The sequence below is a fragment of the Diospyros lotus genome, chromosome 13 (assembly GCF_014633365.1).
Source record: "Diospyros lotus cultivar Yz01 chromosome 13, ASM1463336v1, whole genome shotgun sequence".
In the NCBI taxonomy this organism is placed as follows: domain Eukaryota; kingdom Viridiplantae; phylum Streptophyta; class Magnoliopsida; order Ericales; family Ebenaceae; genus Diospyros; species Diospyros lotus.
In genome coordinates, this window is record NC_068350.1 from 23,710,244 (window position 1) to 23,732,267 (window position 22,024).

General features: G+C 42.7%; 1 protein-coding gene across 1 annotated transcript in view; it reads left to right on the top strand.

Moving 5' to 3' along the window:
- Positions 1–12,622, top strand: part of LOC127788979 (protein LURP-one-related 15-like) — a 36,891-nt gene extending 24,269 nt beyond the window's left edge. Inside the window, exons 2-3 of the mRNA XM_052317700.1 lie at positions 11,648–11,875; positions 12,215–12,622. Of these exons, the coding sequence (XP_052173660.1) occupies positions 11,648–11,875; positions 12,215–12,361 (375 nt within the window). The 3' untranslated portion in view covers positions 12,362–12,622. The remainder of the gene's footprint in view (positions 1–11,647; positions 11,876–12,214) is intronic.
- Positions 12,623–22,024: the final 9,402 nt, after the last annotated feature.

The window sequence follows — 22,024 nt, forward strand, 5'->3', positions numbered from 1 at the left end:
CTTGGGGGTTCATACGGATTTGGTGATATCCGGAGCGGAGGTCGAGTTTGGAGAAAACTTTGGCTCCATGTAACTCGTCCAGTAAGTCCTCTATGATAGGGATGGGAAACTTATTCTTTATGGTCAGGGAATTGAGTTGGCGGTAGTCTATGCAAAACCGCCAACTGCCGTCCTTTTTTTTGACTAGGAGAAGAGTGGAGGCATATGGACTAAGGCTGGGTCGAATGACTGATTGCTGAAGCATTTCCTTAACCATGCGTTCAATCTCAGCCTTTGTTTTGGAGGATACCGGTAGGAACGAATATTGATCGGTTCTGAATTGGGTTTTAAGGTTATGGTGTGGTCTAGATGTCTGGGGGGAGGTAGAGCTTTCGGTTCCTCAAACAAATCCTTAAATTCATCTAAGAGTTCATCAAGTAAGTCCAGTTGAGTTACCTCCCAAGGAAGTGAGCTGTTCTTCGTTGCTTCCAGCTTGATTTTTCCACCAAAATCCAGCTCTCCATCTTCTTGCTCAATTGTTTGTATCGAGAACAATTGGGCCACCTGTGTCCACTTGCTTTTGAACAACTTGTGGAGTCTTTTACCTGAAATCAGTTTGCAAGTCCCTGTCTTCGCACCGCCGGTGATAGTCATTCGTTTCCCCCCTTTTTCGAAAGTAACTTCCATTTTCTTGAAATCAAAGCAAATAGGGCTGACCTCCCTCATCCAATCCACGCCTAAGACCATATCGTAGCCTCCTAACCGGAGAAGCCTTAGGTCAGCTTCGAAGTTCTCCCCCTGCATCTGCCAACAAAATCCCATGCAAGCAGATTTACAGATCACCTTCTGTCCATTAGCCACTGTAACCGACAATGGTATTGTTTCGGTAAGGCGACATTGAAGCCTCTTAGCCACCCGTTCATCCAAGAAGCTATGTGTACTTCCGCTGTCAATGAGTATCGACAGGTCATCCTTTTGCGCTTTACCATCTACTTTTATGATTTTACTTGTGGATACTCCCCTTAATGCATGGAGAGAAATCTCCATTTTCTCTTCGTCTCCTTCGTTCCCTTGGGTCTCTGCTTCTACTTCTTCTTCTTCCCCATCCTCTGTACCCTCTAGCAACAACAATTGGCGTTTGCATTGATGGCCTGGTGTGTATTTATCTCCACACCTGAAATAGAGCCCAGCTAATCTCCTCTGTTCCCTCAAATTGTTCCCAAACGATGGGTTTGGGGCTGGCAGGGCTAACGCCTTTTCGTTGGATCCCCCTGTTCCTCCTTCCTTGCTCCACCCCTTGTTATTCTGTTGATTCGGCGCTTGCCAACCTCTCCCGACCCCTTTCTGTTTCTTCGATAAGGCCTCCACCGCTAATTCTTGCAGCTTAGCGCACTCAGTAGCCTGTTGTACAGTTTTAGGTTGAAACATTTTCACTATGGGGCGGATTTCTTCGTTCAAGCCACTGATAAAGCTTGACACGAAGTAACCTTCGATAAGAGTGGGATTGGAAATTAACATGAGTGCCTTCAACTCCTCAAACTTTTGTTGGTAGACTTGCACAGCTCCTCCTTGTTTCAATTTATTGAATTCTTTTACTACGTCTAACATTCCTTTCTCACCAAATCTTCCACACATTCCTTCCGCAAATTCTTCCCAAGAGCACTCATCCTTCACTCCTATCCACCCTTGGTACCACGCATCCCCCACATCATTGAGGTAGGCTGCCGCAATTGTTACCTTCTGTTGCTCGGCCACGTTGTAGAGACGAAACACTCTCTCACAACGCCTCACCCACCATCGTGGATTCTGGCCATCAAACAAAGGAATCTCCATACGCGGCATCAACGTCCCGCTCTGGTTCGATCCCTGCGCTGTGCTAGATCTGCTAACGCCCGCGATTTCCTCCATCACTGGTTGCTCTGTTTCCAATTCCGTAGATCCCTCCGATCTACCATTTCCCCCTAGATCGTTGAGGATCGGTTCCGAATGCTCCCTCGGAGGAAATTTCGGAGAGATTCGTACTTGAGTTTGGCGTGATAGCATCAGCATAAACTGATGCATGTGATCCCGGAGAGTTTGATTCTATTCTTTCATTTGCTCCTCCAACCGAGCAGTCTGTGTTCGACTCTCCTCCCGCCACACATTCACCGCTCCATCGATCCTTCTTTCCATTGAACTTTCAAACGTCTCTATCCGATTCTGCATCTCCGAAACCGATGCAGTCACCTGCTGGAGCTGCGCCTCCATATGCTTCATCCGAGTGCCGTCTGCCATAGCCCTCCCGATCGCCCACGAACTTACTCTGATACCAAATTGTCAGATCTCAGATCTGGTAAGGGCTTCTTCTGCAATTTCGATAGAATTGCGCGCGAATGAGAACGAAGGTAGAGAAATTAGAAGGAGAAAGATAGGGAAAGAGAAAGAATCGAGAGAGAGATGAGTGAGGAAAATGTGATTCAATTTGTATTATCAGATAGCTGCTAAAGGGCCATAAGCTGGCTTATATACCCTCGTCAAGAAGGCGCCAACATTTGAATTACAATCAGCTAACTACCAACTTCTACATATTTCCCAGCGCCAGCCGCCTATACCCATTACCCATTATTACTACATTACCCTTCGATTAGCAGGCGCCCTTGCCCCTGACCGTGACAAACCCATCTTGTATTGTTATACATCGAAAGCTTAGCATCAATTTGGTCTTGAACCTTTACATCTGGATTTAACTTTCTAATCCATTCATATAAGCCAGTCATGATCTCCGGATTTATACGTTCAGCCTTGTAGAAATATTCTGGGTTCAAGTATCAACCAGTTGTGTGCAAGGGGCGATGAAGTTGAACATCCCATCGATTATCAATGATCTGAAAAATGGGTGCATATTTCTTTTCATCCCCATTAAAAGAGTTAGCAATCGCTTCTTTGGCCCTATCCATGGCCTCATATATGTATCCCATAGCAAGCTTCTTCTCACCATCCACTACTAAGCGCAATACACGCACCAATGGACCAACCACCTCTAAAGCATATACAACATTGTTCCAAAATGAAGGCATCAAAATCACTTCTACAACCTTTCTAGCCCCCGCTTCTTTTAGCCAATTGCTTGTCATCCATTCCTCGGAGGTAAACATCCTTCTAAGGTTGCTTTTCAGACTATGCATCCTGCCTAAAGTGATAAAGGCAGTTGCAAACCGTGTTTTTGCAGGCCTCAACAACTCTTTCTTGTCAGTAAACCTTCTAAGCATGTTTACTAGACCCGAACGAGTATAGATATAGCTATTCACCATAATAGCTCTCTCAAATGTCTTCTTCATATTAGGCAACTTGAAAATATCTTCCAACATTAAATCCAAGCAGTGCGCTGCACATGGTATCTAAAACAACGTAGGATATTTTGTCTCCAAAAATCTTCCTGTTATTATTTAGAGTGAAATAAACAAGATATTAGTAAATAATAAATATCTAATGAATATTCAAATTGTTCTATTTATAAACATAATACAAATTACAAAAATGAATTTCATACCTGCTAAAACATTGTTTGAAGCACTATCGGTGACCACCTGCACCACATTTCTTACTCCAATCTTTTCCACACATTTACTTAATAATTGAAACATCTTTTCCCCAGTCTTTGAATAGCTAGAACTATCAACAGACTCCAAAAACATACTTCCTTTAGGAGAATTGACTAAAAAGTTAATCAATATCCTTTCCTTCTTGTCTTTCCAGCCATCTGACAAAATGGAACATCCATATTTGGCTCACGCCTCTTCATGATCTTTCATGATTTCATGAGTGGCTTCCACCTCTTGTTTGAGAAGGGGAACCCTGACTTCATGGTAACTAGGCGGCTTCACACCGGGACCATACTGACCAACTGCTTCTATAAATATTTTAAAACTGTCATATGTCACTGCATTGAATGGAATGCCTACATCATACATCCATCGTGCAAACCTTCTACAAACTCGAGCTCTTAACTTTTTTTTTGCAAAATCATGCTCACCCAACCTTGTTTGCTTTCCTTTGCCCTTGCTTTTCAACACATTAGCTTCTGGGTCTTTAAGAAAAACATCAAGTGGATCCTTTTATGTTGGCCCTTTAACACTACCAACACTACCAGTACCGCTTACACTTCTGGTAGATACATTGGGTCTTTTTCTACTTTGGGGCAGTGGCTCATCATCATCATCATCATCATACCTTTCACCAAATTGAAGATCATCATCTAACGATTCTATATTTCGCTCATCCCTGTTATTTTTCTTTTTTTGCATGTACTCTCCAATCTCTTCTTTTATTGATGGAGGACATTTTGGACAAGCTTTAGTATTCCTAAAACCGCCCACAAGATGTTGTTTCGCCCGAAATATACCACCTTTTGTTACTTTACGACAAAATTTACATGTGGTGGTATTTCTATCATTAGGATCAGCTTCAAAATAATTCCATGTCGGGTCCGTTTTGGAAGTGGTTGATGACATTTATTGGGCTGTTGCAACACAGTTCCAACTTCCACAAAATTCTCCTAATGATAGAAATAAACTATAAAGACTTAAAGAGAGATTAACAACCAGCTGCCAGCAAGAGAAATTAGGCAAGAATGCAAGAAATAAACAAATAAAAAACAAGTAAAGAACTTACAAGATAGGAGAAGACCGTGGGCAGCCTTAATAGCTTGAACTTGAAGAGCAGATGAGAAGAGAGGAGAAGACCGTGGGCAGAGGAGAATAGAGGAAGAGGGCACGACTGGAGAGGAAATTAACAAGATAGGAGGTGGGCGTGGCTTGATAGGAGAGGAAGAGAGGAGGCTGGCGCGGCTGGAGAGGAAAGGAAGAAGAAGATCAAGCCGAACTGGAGAGGAGAGGAAGAGAGGAGGGGGTCGTGGCTGGAGAGGAGAGGAAGAAGAAGATCGGGAGAGCTGGAGAGGAAGAGAGGAGGGGGTCGCGGCTGGAGAGGAGAGGAAGAAGAAGATCGGGAGAGCTGGAGAGGAGAGGAAGAGAGGAGGCAGGCGCGGCTGGGGCTAGAGAGGAAGAGGAAGATCGGGCGAGCAGCGAGCTAGAGAGGAGGCAAGCGCGACTGGATGCTAGAGTCAGGAGGAGTGAGGAGCGATTGGGTTGCAAGTTTTAATTAAAAGACCTAAGTTTTATTAGGGCGCGCCTCACTCCCCAGCGCCTAGGTGCGCACCTCGGCCCAGGCGAGGCGCCAAACTGGCACCTTGCGCCTAGGTGCGCCTTTGATAACTATGCTTCGCCTTAAGCTGTTGGAAAGCTTGCACGGCTGCCACATCCCAATAAAAATTATTCTTCCTCAATCGTTTAGTTAAGGGTCTTGCCATCTTGTCGTAGTCTTTCACGAAGCGCAGATAATATCCTGTGAGCCCCAAGAACCCTCTCAATTCCTTCATTGTTGTAGGAGTAGGCCAATCTACTATCGTTTGCACCTTAGCGTGATCAGTTGTCACACCTTGTTGAGAAATGATGTGGCCTAAGTATTCAACCTCCGGCTGCCCAAACAAGCACTTTTTCCTGTTAGCAAGCAGCTGATTTTCTGCAAACACTTTTAAAACACAATGTAAGTGTTTTGTGTGTTGCTCTAAACTCCTACTATACACCAATATATCATAAAAAAAAAACTAATACAAATCGCCTTAAATACTCCCTAAAGATATCATTCATCTGTGATTGAAAGGTTGCGGGTGCGTTTGTTAACCTGAACGGCATAACTAGGACCTCGTAGTGGCCCTCATGTGTCCGGAAAACCGTTTTGGGAACACCTTCAGCCTTGACCCTAATCTGATGGTAGCCAAATTTTAGGTCTAGCTTGGAGAAAACCATAGCTTCGTGCAGCTCGTCCAACAACTCCTCAATCACCGATATAGGGAATTTGTCTGGGATGGTTACCTTGTTCAAGGCCCTATAATCAACACAAAACCGCCACCCTCCATCTTTCTTCTTAACCAACAACACTGGGCTAGAAAATGGACTCCAACTTGGCTGCACATTCCCAGCCCCCAACATCTCGCCCACTAGTTTTTCAATTTCATTTTTTTGCATGTAAGGGTAATGGTAAGGTCGCACATGTATGGGTGTGGTTCTTGGAATCAGGTTAATAGCATGGTCTTTTTTTCTGCATGGTGGCAGCCCATCGGGATTAGAAAATACCCCTTCAAACTCTTCCAGCACTCCTTGCAACATCCTAGGGATTGCCCACTGTTTTTCTTCCAATTTTGCTGTAATGGCTCCCAATTCTAGCAACATCCCCTCCTCACTTCCCTTAAGAGCTTTCATCATGGCCTTCAAAGACACCATGGTTTTACTTAAGCTTGGGTCTCCCTGTAGTGTTACTGCCATACCCCCCCACTTGAAACTTCATTGTTAAAGCTTTCCAATCCACATTCATTTTCCCAACTGCAGCTAACCACTTCATCCCTAAGATCACATTTGAGCTATCCAACTCTAAGGGCAAAAAATCCTCCACAATTTGTAGGTGCAATTTCACCCCCTTGCACTGCCATTCCCGTCCCCATAATCACCCCATACTCGACCGTTTCTATTCTTGGCAGCCCCAACTGCTGCACCAACTCGGCTACTATAAAATTATGTGTTGCCCCTCCATTAATAAGTACTACAACTGGCTGCCCTTCAATATCCCCTTGCAGCTTCATTGTTTGTGGCGTTGTCAATCCAACAACTGAATTCATTGAGAGTTCAATGACCTCGCTACCTTGCCCCACTTTTTCTTCCCTCCCTTCCCCTGTTTCCGCCTCGACTCCTTCCTCTTCCATCTCTTCATCATAAATCATCATAACTTACAGCTCCCTGTTCTTACACCGGTGGCCAATAGAATATTTCTCATCACAACGAAAACATAGACCCTTCTCCCTTTTGGATTTCCACTCGGCCTCGCTGAGTCGTTTAAAAGGGACATTGCTGCCACTCCCAACCACTGGCAGCTTGTTGCTTGCCTGACTAACGACTCTCGAATGAGGAGTCGGGCTTCTTGATTGTATGTCGAATAACGGTGGTTGTAGAGTGGGTAGGGAAATTACTCCTCGCTGGCCCAAACGTCCTACTGCAGCTGAGCATGGTTGCATTTTTATCCTCGATACATTGAGCCATCAACATGATTCGATCCAACCCCCTAGGTTGCAATACCCTGATCTCAGCCCTTATTTCCGGCTTAAGGCCATTAATGAAATGGCCTTCCAAGAATGCCTCAGAGATTTCCGACACTGGCACAGCCAAAGTTTCGAATATCAGCCTGTAATCCTTGACAATCCCTTCTTGTCGGAGAGCCAAGAACCTCTTCTCTAGCGACCCCTCTTGGGTTGGACGAAATCGGTTGAGAATACCTTGCTTGAGCCCCTCCCAATTGCGGATTCCCTTGCGCTTAGACTTCCACTAAAACCAAGCAAGGGCCCCTGCCTCGAAGCACAACGTAGCGGACTCGATCTTCTCATCCTCGGACAACTGCTTGATCGTGAAGTACCTCTCCGCCCGGAATATCCAGTCGTCCGGATTGTCTCCCTCAAAGGTCGGCATCTCTAGCTGCCGACCTTTCCCTTCTTGTTGCCATCTTGCACTCATGCCCCCCTCCATTCTTCAGTTCATGCCGACTCCAGGGGTCATTTCAGAATCTTGGGTAAACTCCGTTGGCCATTCGCCCCCATGGGTCTTAGCCTCTCTCCTGTTCATGTTCATCCCATCTTGTTCGCATGATGGCGAACTGTTCGAGCATCTCTGCTACGTTTCAGTCTATGGTTTGAATATCTCCCCTCATTATGTCGACCTTCTCCTCCAGGTCCCCCACTCTATCGCTCAAGTTTACCATGGTGATCGACAGCTACTCTGATACCAAAATATTGGGATTCCAAACAAATGCTCTGAAATTCTATTGAATTACTCAATTCCGATTGGAGTTTTACACAGCTTGCTAAGTAAAAAGAAAGAAACAATAGGGCGTTCGAGAGGCCCCAACTCTCTAGCAACCTTCTACAAAATTCCACACCTCTCTCTCTCTCTCTCTTTCTCTTATTTATAGCCCATCCTACTCAGCATAACTGCCTCTAGCAGCACATGTTGGTTTGTTACAAACAAACCAACTATTTCCCCCTTACTACCCTCCACCCTGGCTTGCTGTTACGCAAGTCCCACCCACTTTACACCCTGGCCCCTGCCCCCTTGGGCCGCCTCTAGTAGGTCCAATGGACCGGGGGACCTATCAGGCTCCTATCCTCCTGGTACTAGTTGATAAGTGTTTTTTATACACTTAGATTAGGCTAATGAACTTATCTATTTTAAATTGTTCAATATTTGGCCATGTAGGTGTGAAGCATGTGTTGAAGACATTTGGAGCAAAAAGTGATGATGTTGTCGCATTTTTTGGAGCTAAACCAGGCATTAAAGGCAAGGTCAAAGGTCCACTCGGGGTCGAGGTTGATGAGGTCGCAAAGCATTGGAAGGAGGACATTATTGGAAAAGTGTTGGAAAGCAAGGAGAAACGGCTCACGGTGTTGTCGCGCAAAGCATTGCGTGATAGGGTTGTTGTAAGAATTCCTTTATGTGGCTCACGGTGTTATCATGCAAAGCATATTGTGGTAGGGTAGTGGTTGTTTAAACTTTCTGTGGCTCACGGCCTTATCGCAGAAAGCATTATGCGGTAAGGTCGTGGTTGGAAAAGTATTATGTGGCTCACGGCCTTATCACGGAAAGCATTTTGTGTTAAAGCCGCAGTAAGGCTCAAAGCTTCGCAAAAAGGTCGTTTTAAGCCCGTTTTATTCCAAATCAAGTGGGGATGGACTCCTTGAAGGTGCACGACTTTGATAACCTAAAAAGCACTATATAAAGAAGGATTCTGGGAAGATTTGGGTGCTTTTTGAGGGAGAGAAGAAGGCAAGTCAAGGAAGAAGAAAGAATTTTTCTTGAAGAACTTCAGTTTTGGTTGTATTTTTTTGTTATTTCTTCTTTCCAACGTCATGAACTTCATTTTTATTATTCTTTCATTGGTTGAAACTATGTTAGGCTAAGTACCTTGTGACTAGGGTGATTGATGAAACCTAGTTCGATAATGGTTTAATTAAAAGTATTCAGGTTTTATCATATTCTTGTCTTTTGGGTTGATCGTTTGTTATGCACTAATTCCGTTTGATGTTTGGCCTCCATTAGAATGTGTTTGTGATTTATATTGCTTTCGAGAGATTCAATATAGATTAACACTTGATAATGAACGACATAAGATTCAATAATAGGTAGAGATACCGTTATGCCTTGTGAAATCTTATTTAGATGATCATTGTGGATAAATGCATGTTCATATATTTGTAGATTAATTAGAGATAATTAATCTCATATGTAAACATAGATTCAATTGACCATCGAGAGAGGCTTTTGATTAACTTAGGATGATCAATTTTCAGTTCAAAGCAAGAATTATAAAACCTGATCACTGAAAGATTAAACCAATTGAAGAACTATAGTGGATTCATGAACCCTAGTGCGTTAGATTTCTGCATTTAAAAATCCAAGGAGTTGTTTTGCGTTTTTAGTTAGTCATTTAGTCTTAATTAATATAATACCTACAGTGAGTAATTGTTTTATTGTGTGTGGCTTATTAAAGTTAATAGTGGTTAAAGTAGGGATCAAAAGCTAATCCTTGTGGAAACGATACTTTATTCATCATTATATTACTTGTTACGATTCCGTTCACTTGTGGGAAAGAATATGCGTACACTAATCATGTGGTCGTCCCTCCACTCGAACAACAATACTTGGGAGTATTTTCTAGATCTCTTCCAGCAATTCCCTAACAGAGCTTGCTACACATTTCTTGAGGACAAGAAATGCTTTAAGGAGAGGGGATTGTTACGTTAGCAGGCTGTTAAGCCTTTGCATAGTAGCTGTTAGGCCTTGTAAAAATAAACCGCGTTTGGGATAGTTGGAGGAATGTTCCAGCATGTCCAATGGACAAGTTGTAAGGCCAAGTGTGAAGTTAGGTAACCGTTTTGGCGCCCAAACTAGGCTTTAGATCAGTATGAATAATAATACTGATCCATGCCTAAACCCACGTAATGAATGAAGTAAGGAAATTAGTTTCTCCCCTCAATTCTCTTTCCCTCTTATTTTCTCTCTTTCTCTCAATTCTCCCCTTAAATTCCCAATTCTCCTGTTCGATCAGTTCTTAGCAATTGAGAATTTTCCTTGTCAGATCATGGACTTGACACTAGATAGATAGTTGCTCGAAGTAAGCTTAGGAACAACAATCACAATGTTGTGACTCTTTGAGTGATGAAGATAATACGGTGAATTAGGATCTTCGACAGAGAAGACTAAGGGCTGAGTCGAAGTTGCCATGAGAGGGGAATACAGCGAGATTCATAGAGAAAAAATGAGGAAGAAGAAGCCACAAAACCCCTAGATTTCAAGGCTTTGATACCATGACAAAAGTTGTAGAGAAAAAGAAATCTAGAGGTTTCTGTGAAGTTGAGATAAAGTTCTCCTTCATTAATTAGTGTTGTTATCAAAATACTACAATGAATTTATAACTTGGGAAGAATGACCTTGATAATCTGGTGTGGTGATGATTAGGAGACCTCGGTCATCACTCGATGTTCCTTCATATTTTCTTTTTGCTTCTTGGGTTGGCTTTCTCTTGGCTTGTTGCTTTATTGTTCGCTTGATTTCTTAGTTGATCTTCAAGAGTGAGCCGTTTTTAGCCTTGATGCTTCATGACTGAGTGGTCACATATGATTGAGTGGGCACTCGGTCAAGCTTCTTACTTTGGCTTCTCCTCCCCTTGCTTGACAATATACTTTCTTCCTTGGTTTTCCCTTGGGTTTTGCTCTCTCTATTGCTTGCTTTGCCTTGTTTTTGCCCATCGATAGACCATCTTCATAGCTCTTGATGGTCATGACCAAGTGGTGACCACTCGATCACCACTCAAATCTCTCTTTGATTGATTTTCTTTGCCTTGCTCAATTACGCGCTTGCTCAACGAGTTATGCTTCAGGCTTCATCAATGAATCGATTTGAAGTCTTCAATTGGTTTATGCCATCCATGACAGAGTGGGGGATACTCCACTTGCCTTGGTCTAATCCTTAGCTCCGTTTTGCTCTTTCATTGTTCCTTTAGCTTTCAAGTCCCTGGTTTTCGGCCCATTTAGATATGCACTTGACCCAGATTTGCCACTTGAGTTCGCTCTATATTCAAATTGTCTGTTGTTTGGAGGGCATATCAATTAGAAACCAAAGAAGTATATATACAAAGCTAACTGTAACTACCTCTATTAACAAGTTAACAGATTCTAGCAATTGAAACAATCAACCAATTCCCTAATATTCTAATAGCCATTTGTATTGTCTTGATAAGTGAAGTTTAAATCTTGAAACAAAAGAGTTAGTGAAACTATCACTTTTTTACTTGAAATTTATGCCTATACATTCATACTGAATTGTCCAATTGGGTATCATAATTCTTTGAGATTCATTTTCCATGATGTCAAATCACAGAACTATATGTGTTTAGGGATGCAACATTAAAATTTAAGCATCTCAGAGAAAAAAAAAAACTAATGAAAATCACAACTTTGATTATTGATTGTGACTATGGGGATTCAATCTGCAGCATAGCTTAGTTGTTTGACAATTTGGATGCATTTATATAGGTATTGACTGCACACAGAAGATGGGAGGCGTTCATGGGAGACAGCACAGATTCGAAAAATCTGCTTTTTAGTGCTAAGAAGTCTTCGATCATCCAATTTAAGACAGAACTGGATGTGTTCTTGGCTGGCAATAAAAAAGAAGATGCTTGTGATTTCAAGATTAAAGGTAGTTGGCTGGAGAGATCATGTACTGTATATTTAGGAAATACTTCAACCATCATTGCCCAGGTAATTCATTGGTTACATTAAATAGTCTATTTAGCATGTCCAAATTTCCATATTAGTCTATTTTCTCAAAAGAATTTGGCTCTTCCAAATTTGTGTCTAGTAAAATAGTGAATTAAAAAAAAAAAAAAACATCTCCAGGGCTCTCTGCTTTGTGTGGAGCAATTCTGTACTGGCAGAAAAATTAACAAATTTAATTTAATTGTTGTAAGTGATATAATGTTTGATAGTATTAACATGCTTTATGAAATATGCTACTCTTCTTCATCAACTACTTAACATTCAATGTTGGCGTTAATGGGTGAGAATGAAACTTGTTTTTGACGGATGATGGTGTTGCAGATGCATAAGAAGCACACAGTGAAAAGCGTTGTTCTAGGAAAAGATCATTTTGGGGTGACTGTGTATCCGAATATCGACTATGCCTTCATAGTTGCTCTGGTGGTGATTCTTGAAGAGATCAACGAGGACAGAAGTGGTGATGATTGAAAGCCATCTCAGCGTAATCACTTCTTGTATATTCTCACAACAGTTTCGCTACCACATTATAGATACTAAAGTACTCGCTTGCCATCTTGTGGGCATGTCGAATGATCTGGTTTGCTCTTTTCTATAGCTTTCTGTTGTATCTGCTACCTACATATACAGAAATAAATCCTACTACTATTTCTGGGAAAACTGGGTAGCCCAGAACAGTAGCAAAACAGTATTTTAATCCTTTATATGTTTTAAAATGCTAATTCTATTTTATATTTGATTAGGATTTTATTTCTATTAGAATTTTAGTTAAATTTTATTTACAAATATTAGATAGATTAGTCAAATTCTATAAATATACCTAAAAGATAAGAATTGTAATAAGTTTTATTATTAAATCAATTTATGCAAACCAGTTTGATTTTTTTCCAGCAAATAGTTTCGGTTCTTGCACCTAGTTAAGAGTTTAGCTTTGGTGGTTAAAGTTTGTTCTCTCAAAAATACTTGAAACTTATTGTTTCAAGAGTTTCTTTGTGTGTTTTCTTTATGCGTACTATATGTTGTGTTAATTTACCCAATCGAGTTTTGTAAAATTCAAGGGGCTTAAGGTGCCAAAATAAGGGAGAATTATGGGTGTTCAATAAAAAAGCTAGGTGGAAGGAAAAACCAACGGAAATTAGTAGCAAAGTTTGGGAAATTTGGAAAAATAGGACACTTTCAAAATCTTTGCAAAACTAGGATGTTTGAAAATTCATTGGACAAAAATGTCTTCATTTTAAATTAGCTATAAGATCATGTCTTCTTGTTCCACGCGCATTCTCAGTTGCCCACCGTCAATATCTCTCGCTCGTCTTTCTCTCTTCATCTAAGTGTTGTTGCTTCTTTATCAATCGTCTTCCTCAAAGCCATTGTTGTTCTTCCCTTTATAAATCCGGTAGCTTATCTCCATATCAGCCATGTATTCATTTTCTTATCTTTGAAAAACTTTGACCAATGAATCTTAGTAGCTTGAGTGATTTCAAAGTATTTTATCCTCTTCTATGCGATTTTTTAAATGAAAACGTAATGGGTTTATAAATGAACTTGGCTTTGATTCTTCATTCAAAAGTTCAATTGAGTGAAGAGTATGCATTTCATTGGTTTGAACATATGTCGGTTGATATATCGGTTAAGTCATGATATATTTCAATCAATATAGATTCAAACACAACAAAATCATGAAAAATGTTTTATATCGATTGATATATCGATCATGAAAAGATATATATGAACCGACATATCAGTTTGGAAAGGATATGTATGTATCGACATTCTTTCTCAACTAATATATCAGTAGCATGTTATCGGTTGAGATCTTATGTAAACCAATATCTATTAACTGACATATCCTTACACGACCGATATTAAGAAAATAATATAACCTTAAACAACCAATATATTTTTATACTTACAGAATCGATATGTTTTAATTTAATTTATAACTTGATTCAATTTATATTATATGAATGACAACTTTTAGACCTATCTTTATACTATTGATGTATGGCAGTCAGTGGAAATATGATGTTGATGCGAAAGAATATAAGTACGTGATTGATAAATGTGGTTGAGTAATATGTGTGGAGCTAGATTGCATATTCGACCAATTGGTAAGTTCCCTATACAGGCGATTCAATGTTAGTCTGGCTGAGAAATTGATTGTGCGAAGGTACAAGTTTAAGAAGTTAGATCTATTAATGTTTTAAATTAACATATCAATTATACATATTGATTTAGAGAAGACATGTCAGTTAAAAAAATCAATCAAATACCGATATGGTATAATCTATATTCATCTTCGTATCGATTAGTCCACATCGATGCTCCACCAATATATATTAATGTATAAAATTATATATAAAATTATACCTGTAAGTTAATTGAGAAACTTGTCGTGCTCCTGATTGAACCCATTCAAAATGCCTTTTCTGGCACTATCTATGGTAGAGATAAATGAGTCGTTTGCCCAAGAGAACCTGTTCAACTATTCCCAATGAGAGGCCAGGTAAAAATATCTGATATCCACCTTTGTGGCATGAGACTTTGAATTGATTTTATTTATCATCATCAGATATGACATAGAGAGATTATCTTCATCATAACATTGCACCTTATTGCTAGCAATATCATTCTCAAAGACTTGTCTTAACCTAGCCCCTGAAACCCCTATATTTAGACTACAGTGAGGGAAAAACTTGGCAAACAATGTAGGAGTCCCCTCCACATTGATTTTTTTCTTTACTGTTTCATTGTTGCCAAACTTTAACCCCGTTATCAGAACAAACTCCTAATTCCCAAATTTTATCTTCTTCCTGCTAAGTCTGAAGCACAAAGAGCCTTCATCGTCGTTGGTTTCTCTCTTCAACAGCCTTAACAATAGACTATGGATTAAATGAATGCTCCATGTTAGTCCCTCTGCTCTATTGACAAGCTGGCTAAAAGCAGATGCCTTAAACATGTCCCTAAGGCAGGCTTTTACTTCAGTGTCCTCCCAATGCATTTAACAGTGTCTTCAAAATGATTAAGTTTAGTGCTTCTGGCGTGGAAAAACTTCTTGATCTCTAAGATATCATCTAAGCTTTGTAGTAAATAGTGTAATACCTGGTATTACATGGTATAGAAAAATAAATAATTTTTGATTATTTTGACAGGACCTCGGATGGTTTGGAAAGACCCCCTGTTAATCTCGAGAAATTAATTAATAAAATCGTCGAATCGACTGCCAGGAATGCCCCGGGACTTGGATGTCTAGGGAAGAGGGCAAGAGATTGATAAGCGTCTCGAGACGAGGTTTATGACACTGGAAGCAGTCCGATCGGGAATAAATTTTGTATAAGCCCAAATGAGTGTCAGTACTGAATGGTTGTAAGGGACCTCCTGGAAGCTGAGGGGACCCTAGTGGTGGTCCGGTTTTGCGAGTAAGTCAACCCTAAAGCGTTTTCGGGTCAAATAAAGGTCTCGTGCTGGCGTAGGGACGAAATCGGTAATTCCGAAGGAAAGTCGATAATTAATTTGAAAAAAAATCAAGATTTTGGGTATCTTGATGGCAATTAAATTAAGGTTTGGGGATGTCCTGCAATATTTATTGGCCTAGGAGGGTCAAATTGTAATTTATAAATTCCTAAGTGGAATTATGAGAAAATAGAGGGATTAAAATTGTAATTATATGTATATATATATAAATATAGCAGCGTGGATTGGGGGCCAAGCCATCCCTAGTGCATTTTCTCTCAAATGTTGAGATCAGAAACAGAGAAGGAGAGTGAGAAATCGTGAGGGAGAGATTTTGAGAGCAAAAAAGAGCTCGAGAAAGAGAAGAGAGTTTGAGGGAGAGGCGATGGCGGAGGCAACATTGGAGGCCGCAGTAGCGGCCGGTTACAGCGACCAGCAGCGGAGGCTGCCATGGCCAAGAGTTGCAGAGGAAGGCAGCAACGAGAGAGGCCGGGCGAAGTTAGAGCGACTGATGGTAGTGGTTCCAATGGTTAGAGGAAGCTTTAGTGGCGGCTTTGGAAGCCGCAATGGCCGGCGATGGCTACTGGTTGTAGCGAAGGTAGGGGCGTCCATGGCCGGTGACCGCGCGCAGGGGCGACTGTGCACGTGAGGCACGGGCTGCGGTGAAGGTCGCTGGTGCTAGAGGCCGCATTGTGGCGGAGGTTGCCAGCTAGGGGCGGAGCACGAGCAGCGACGATGGCCGGCTGCGTGGGCGCGTGCTGGAGGTTGAAGACGATGAACAGCGCATGCACGGGAAGCTGGAGAAGAAAGGAGGAAGAAAGAAAAGAAAAGGAAAGAAAAAAAAAAAGACAAGAAATAAAAAAATAAAGAAAATATGGAAAATCTGGAAAAATAGGAAAAATTCTAGAAAAATGGGGAAAGTTCTGGAAGTTAAATTGGGGCTTGAGGAGCATGTCAGAAGCTTAGAAATGGGGTTTTGAGCACAAGGTGGCATCCCATGAGGCATCGTTGGATTGGGCATTTTTCGAATTTGTCCCCCAGATTGGCTAAGGTAATTAATTAAATTTCTTTTCGAGTTAATTTCCCTTATTTGAGATAATGATCTGTGTAGTGTTGGTTGGATTGAACCCTCGAGTGGGGTTTATTGGAAGTTGTTGTCGGGGAGTTTTACGATGTGTGGCGAAGTTGAGGGTATTGGTTTAATGCCGGATGTTAATGGAGTTGGGTTTTGTGTTTGCATTTAGGTTCGTCTAGGGAGGCGGTGATCCTAGAAGAGCTCGGAGTCCGGGCTGGCGTTCTCGCCCGAGGTAGGGGTGAAGCTTCAATCTAGGTAAGGGATGACCCCATGTGGAGGTGGCCTTGCAAGTTGATAAATATGTTTGATAATGTTTTTATGAAGCATTTGCATGTAATGGTTATCTTGCGTGATGTGAGACCTAGTGGACCTATGGCCATATGGAGGACTAGTGTTGTGGAGGTTGATAGGTTGATGCCTCAAACCATGGAGGGTTGTGAGGATGAATGGGCCTAGCCTCATTTGCATGCATTTCGCATACATAAACATGGTTATATTCATATTTACATGCATTGCACCCTTACTGAGTCTTTGTGACTCATGAGGTTTTACCTCATGTGTAGATGATGCGAGTCCAGATGCAAGCAGGGATGGTGCCGGGAGGCTGTTGTGGCAATTAGTATTGTTGCCTGAGATATGTTGTTGTGTATTTTCTCATATGTATTCATGTGTCTGAATGTAAGCGTTATTGAGCACTAGAGGCATCTAGTTGTTGTAATCAAATAGTGTGGTAGATGATTGTGAGTCTGCGTGCTGTATATGTGGCTTTAGTGGTTGAAGCCAAGTTCAGATCGAGTAAAGATCAGCGATGTATGTTCTCATAAATCCTTAATACTCAGCGAAGTGTTTGTTATGCTAGCTTTGTGATTGGGTCACCTTTGGCTTGCTATGAGGTGAGCTGGAGAAAGGTGAAGCTCACTCGGGTTTCGAGTCCCGGTCCGCTGTGTTTTCTTGTTTGAGTTGGGACCGATTCCTGAATGGAGCGAAGGGAAGAACGAAGCCTAGTTCCCACCTAGGGCGTTTCCTGTTGAAACATAGTCCAACCCTTCAGTTGTGGTTCGTTGGGTGAGTAATCCGGTCGATTATTTACTGGTGGCACTCGTAAGTGAGAGCGGGTCGTTACAGTTGGTATCAGAGCATAGCTAGCTATAAGAGTGGGGAAGGCTAGCGTGTTAGTGGTATCATGTATTGTCGGTTAAGTGATTAATGTGAGTGATTGCCAGAGTTTTGAGTCGGGGATTGTCTGGCATGATTTGGATGTAAGTCGGAATGTCCTAACTGCTGAGTTGGGGTTGAGTGGGCTTGAAATTTTGAGATTTCGATGTGAAATTGATTTGACAACCTTGAAAGCTAGACATGTGGTCTGAGGGCCCTAAGGGATGGGGTCAAGGCGTTGAGGCCTGTGATGGCTTTGTGGGTAAGCTCGGATATTCCTGCTCTAGCAATGAGAAAATACCCTGATTTGAGATGATATACTCGTAAGGGGTATACAAGTCGAATAAGAGGAACTGGAAACCCAAGTGTGGCTGTTGGTGTCAAGAAAACCCGAATGTGGCATTTCAGGGATATGAAGTGTTTTGAGGATGGCAACTCCTTTAGATTGAAGTGTTGAGGCTCGTGTGGGGACATGAAGTCGAAGCATGATTAGTCCGGGAGAGGATTAGTGGAGCGTCCCTATGTCAGGGATTTGTCGAGCATGTTTGAGGGAATAGAGTTATCCCTTGGAAGTGATGCAGTAAGGCTTGTGCGCTTGAGATAGAGTGAGCTAAAGTAGGAGTTAGCTCGGGGCTCAAGGAAATGAGTCGTCAGCGGGCTAAGGGGCGAGCCCTAGGAAGGGGAGTGTGCATGTAATGCATCTGTATGTCATGGCCAGTGAAGGCATGACGTAAGCAGAATTCGGAAGGACTTTGAGGGGAGTCAGGATGCTAGATGTATGTGATGCGATGTGATCGTATTGTTATGATGTTTCCAGAGGGGATGATAGGTGTGTGGCAAGTGGACCCTAGCTGGTGTTTGTATGAGATGGAAATCCCTAACGAGTCGAGTTGAGATTCAGAGGAATCTAGATTGAGAATGAATGAGCAGGGCATGTGTTGATATGCGTATTAGAGCCATTGGATTAGAAGTCCTAGTTGTGTATGGCCAAAGGACCGTTCATGTGAATGAGGGATGAGGGGCTAATCAAAACTCTCATTATAACACTTGGGGTCTGGTGGGACACCTAAGGTCAGGAGATGAGAGGTGAATAGACCCTCATTGTGATGCTTGGGGTCGGGATGACGCCTAAGGTCATGAGACCCTTGATGGGAGATGAGGAGGTCACCCAATGAAGGGTATGAATGGGTGTGTGGGCCTAGGGCGATAAGTTGTGACAACAGGACATCCATAGGCTATGCGCGCGATGGAAATGCCAACTTCGGATGCCTATGTGGGCAGGGGCATGGTGAGTAATGTGGAGGCCCCAGAATTTTAGTTCCAAGTCATGGAAGCCCGAGTGAGGCGTGTGAGAAGGCCAGGCCAGGCATAGTGATTGAATGCGTTTATGAGTGTGCAAGGAGAGACGAGAGGTCTCAATTTACCTGGAGGGTAATAGTCGGTGCTCTATGGCTATGGGTGCCGGAACTTAAGGTAGGCTCTGCTTGTTGGTTGTGGATTGAGAGATCATTGATAATCGAGCTCTGGGATGAGCTGGGTGGTGAAATGAATCATGATGGACTCGGATTCATAATTGTGGAAAATTGGAACTTTCAAATATTAATTGAAAGTCGTGAGGTATAATCTTGTGGGGTAAGATTCATGAGGTCTCAAGAGGTGGAGTGGTTTGAGAGTCTCTTAAGCGGTAAGAGATGTAGAGTCTTGAGGAGCAGGGGTCATGGTATGAGCTTGAGGTTATCAAGGCAAGGATAACCAAGTAAGATGGCTTTGGTAAGATGGTGGTGGAACCATCATAGCTCAGAGAGGCTTTAAGTAGCTTCGATGCTATGGGTGCAAGGCTCAATGTGACGAATCTGATGCTATGGACCATGTGGCAGAGGACTAATGAGTTGGCTCGCGTTGAGGGTAAGTGGCCCATGGGCCTGAGCAATTTAGTGAACTGCAGGTGATGGTCAGATGCCGAAGATCTGGAGTAGCACCTTAGGGAATTTGGTCATATGAGACCGAGAGTCTTTTGCAAGGGATAGGACATCTTGAGTAGTCCCAAGGAGGAATCGTGGAACGCGGTATTGATCCAATAAATTAGTGGCCGAGTAGGAAGCTTGGTGAGGATAATGGCTGCGAGCGTGGTGGGGTAGTCATGTCAGGTTCGATATTAGAGGTTGGACCGGAAGGTGGAAAGTCACACTACGGGGTGTGAAGCAAATCAGTGTTGGATCTGAGGCATGCTGTTAGGAACTGTTGTTGGGCTAGTGTAAGGGAGCAACACGATAATAATGATTGGGTGTTGACTCTCCGATGCACAAGGCAACACGATGGGGAACCAGTGTTGGGCCAGTGTATGGGAGTGACACGATAATGATGACCAGGTGTTAGCTCGCTTAAAGCACATGGAAACACAATGATTATGGAGATGGTCAGGGGCTGAAGATCTGTGAGATGCACGGTAGGGGTGACGAAAGCTGTAGTTAGTTCCACAACGCAGCTGCGAGTAATAAGTGGTGTTGAGGCTGTTTAACGAATGTTCGAGTGTTGTAGCGTGTCGAGATGTTTGAGAAAGAAACCCGGGGAAAAGAAACAGGTGTAGCGTGGGAATAACGCTACGGTTGATGCCTACCGATGACGGGTCTAATGCTAGGGACCACTGGATACAGACGGTTAGTCCACAGGGGAGGATTGCAGCTCTCTATGTGGAGTACTCCGTCTGTGGTGGAGACGATTAGACGTCGAAGACCTAGGGTGTGCTGTAGGTTATGTCTGGGCTAGACCTAAATTTTCGTGAGGGTTGAAGTATCGTGGTAGTGCCTTTTGTTGTCATGGTAGCAGAAGGTTTGTGAATCGATTGGGTGATATCTTGTGGTGTGATATCAAGATGCGTAGCGATGCTCCTTGCTAAGGGATGCTAACGCAGTTGTGGTTAAATTTGACCGAAATGATTATGGTAAATTGGGATGATGGACCCAGTGTGACCTTGCGATAATGCGGAAGATTGGTTGATTAGTGGAGTCAGTAAATGGCTCCAGAATGATAAGTGAGTGCTGTGGAGGGCGAGACTTACGAGATGAAAGCCAACCATGAGAAGGGAATATTAAAGCGTGCGAAGGTTTGAAGTAAAGGGGATCTCTAATCCTGCGATGTGAGATGGGGTAGGCTGAACGCGTGGCTAAGGCATGGTTCAGAATCCGTGAAGGCTCGTAATTGCACAGTCTAATGTTAATTCTAAATGTGTCGATGCGAAAATGAGGAAGTATCCTCATGGGGCCCTGGAGGGGTTTCCAGTTGATGACACCAGAGTAATTGCTAGGTGGTAGCATCGGATGGTAATGATGGAGTGTGAGGCTCGAGCATTGTGATGTAAAGTCTTGTTAATTGCCATGTATGCCTTTAATATAAAGGTTCAACGGGTCCTGGTAGCTAAACCAGGCGGATTTTGAGAAATAGATCCAAGGTTATAGAAGATAGTTGGTTAGGACAGAATTGTGCCGCTTGAAGGAGTGTTATTCCGTAGCGAGGGTTATAGATGGTAGTGTTGAAATGTGGCCTGGGTAGAACTTGAGATATTCTCCCAAGAAAAGTTGAGCACGGGGCAACAACACTAGATGAACCTCCTAAGGCACTACAACTCTAATAGGATGGATTACCTGGGAAAAGCTAGCGTAATGGTGAGTGCTTAAGTAGGAAGGTGAGTCTTACGGCATCGAGTGGAAGTGTGAGTTCCACAGGAATGGCAGGGGTGATTTCCAATGGGTGGAGTTTAAATCGAAGTTATAGTCGATGATTGCAAGTGTAGTGCCTGGAGGAAGGTGGTGTTGATTGTGAGTTGGGCGATCCGGCTAGAGCTAATCTAGTTGGTTAGAGCAAAGTTGAGGGCAAATTTAAGAGGTTGCTAACGGGTGAAAAGAGCTCGAAGGAAGAGCTTATGGGGCGAGATTAGTTCCCAAAAATGGTGTTTAGGTGTTGAGATCACCTGATAGCTGTGAGTGATACAGCTAGAGGGACGCCTTGGAGTGTGACAATTGATGAGATTTAACCTCGTGGTTAGGGGTTAATGGGTGTGAAAGAAAACAGCTAGTGCAGTTGATTGGTGATCGGTTAGAGGTAGCTGATGGCGACCAAAGGCGCCAATTGATGATAGCAGCAGCGGCGAGCGGTGGCTGGCCATGGTTGTGTTGCGTTGTGAGAATAGTTGGTCATTGGTGTTGGTGGATCTGGAATCGCGGTTGCGTTTGGATGTGGCGCTAAGTGATGGTAAGAGGTTGTCTTAGCTGATGGTGGTGGTGTTAGGGCCCATGTGGTCGCTCACTGAGTGGTGTGAGTTGATTGAAGCAAAAGTTATAAGAAATCTGGGAGAAGCCAAATCTCTCAGGGAATTAGCTAGCTGCTATAAGTATAGCAAAGTGACATGAGGAAGGCGGCCTAGGAGTGGCATCGTGCTGGTTGCGATGACCAATGAG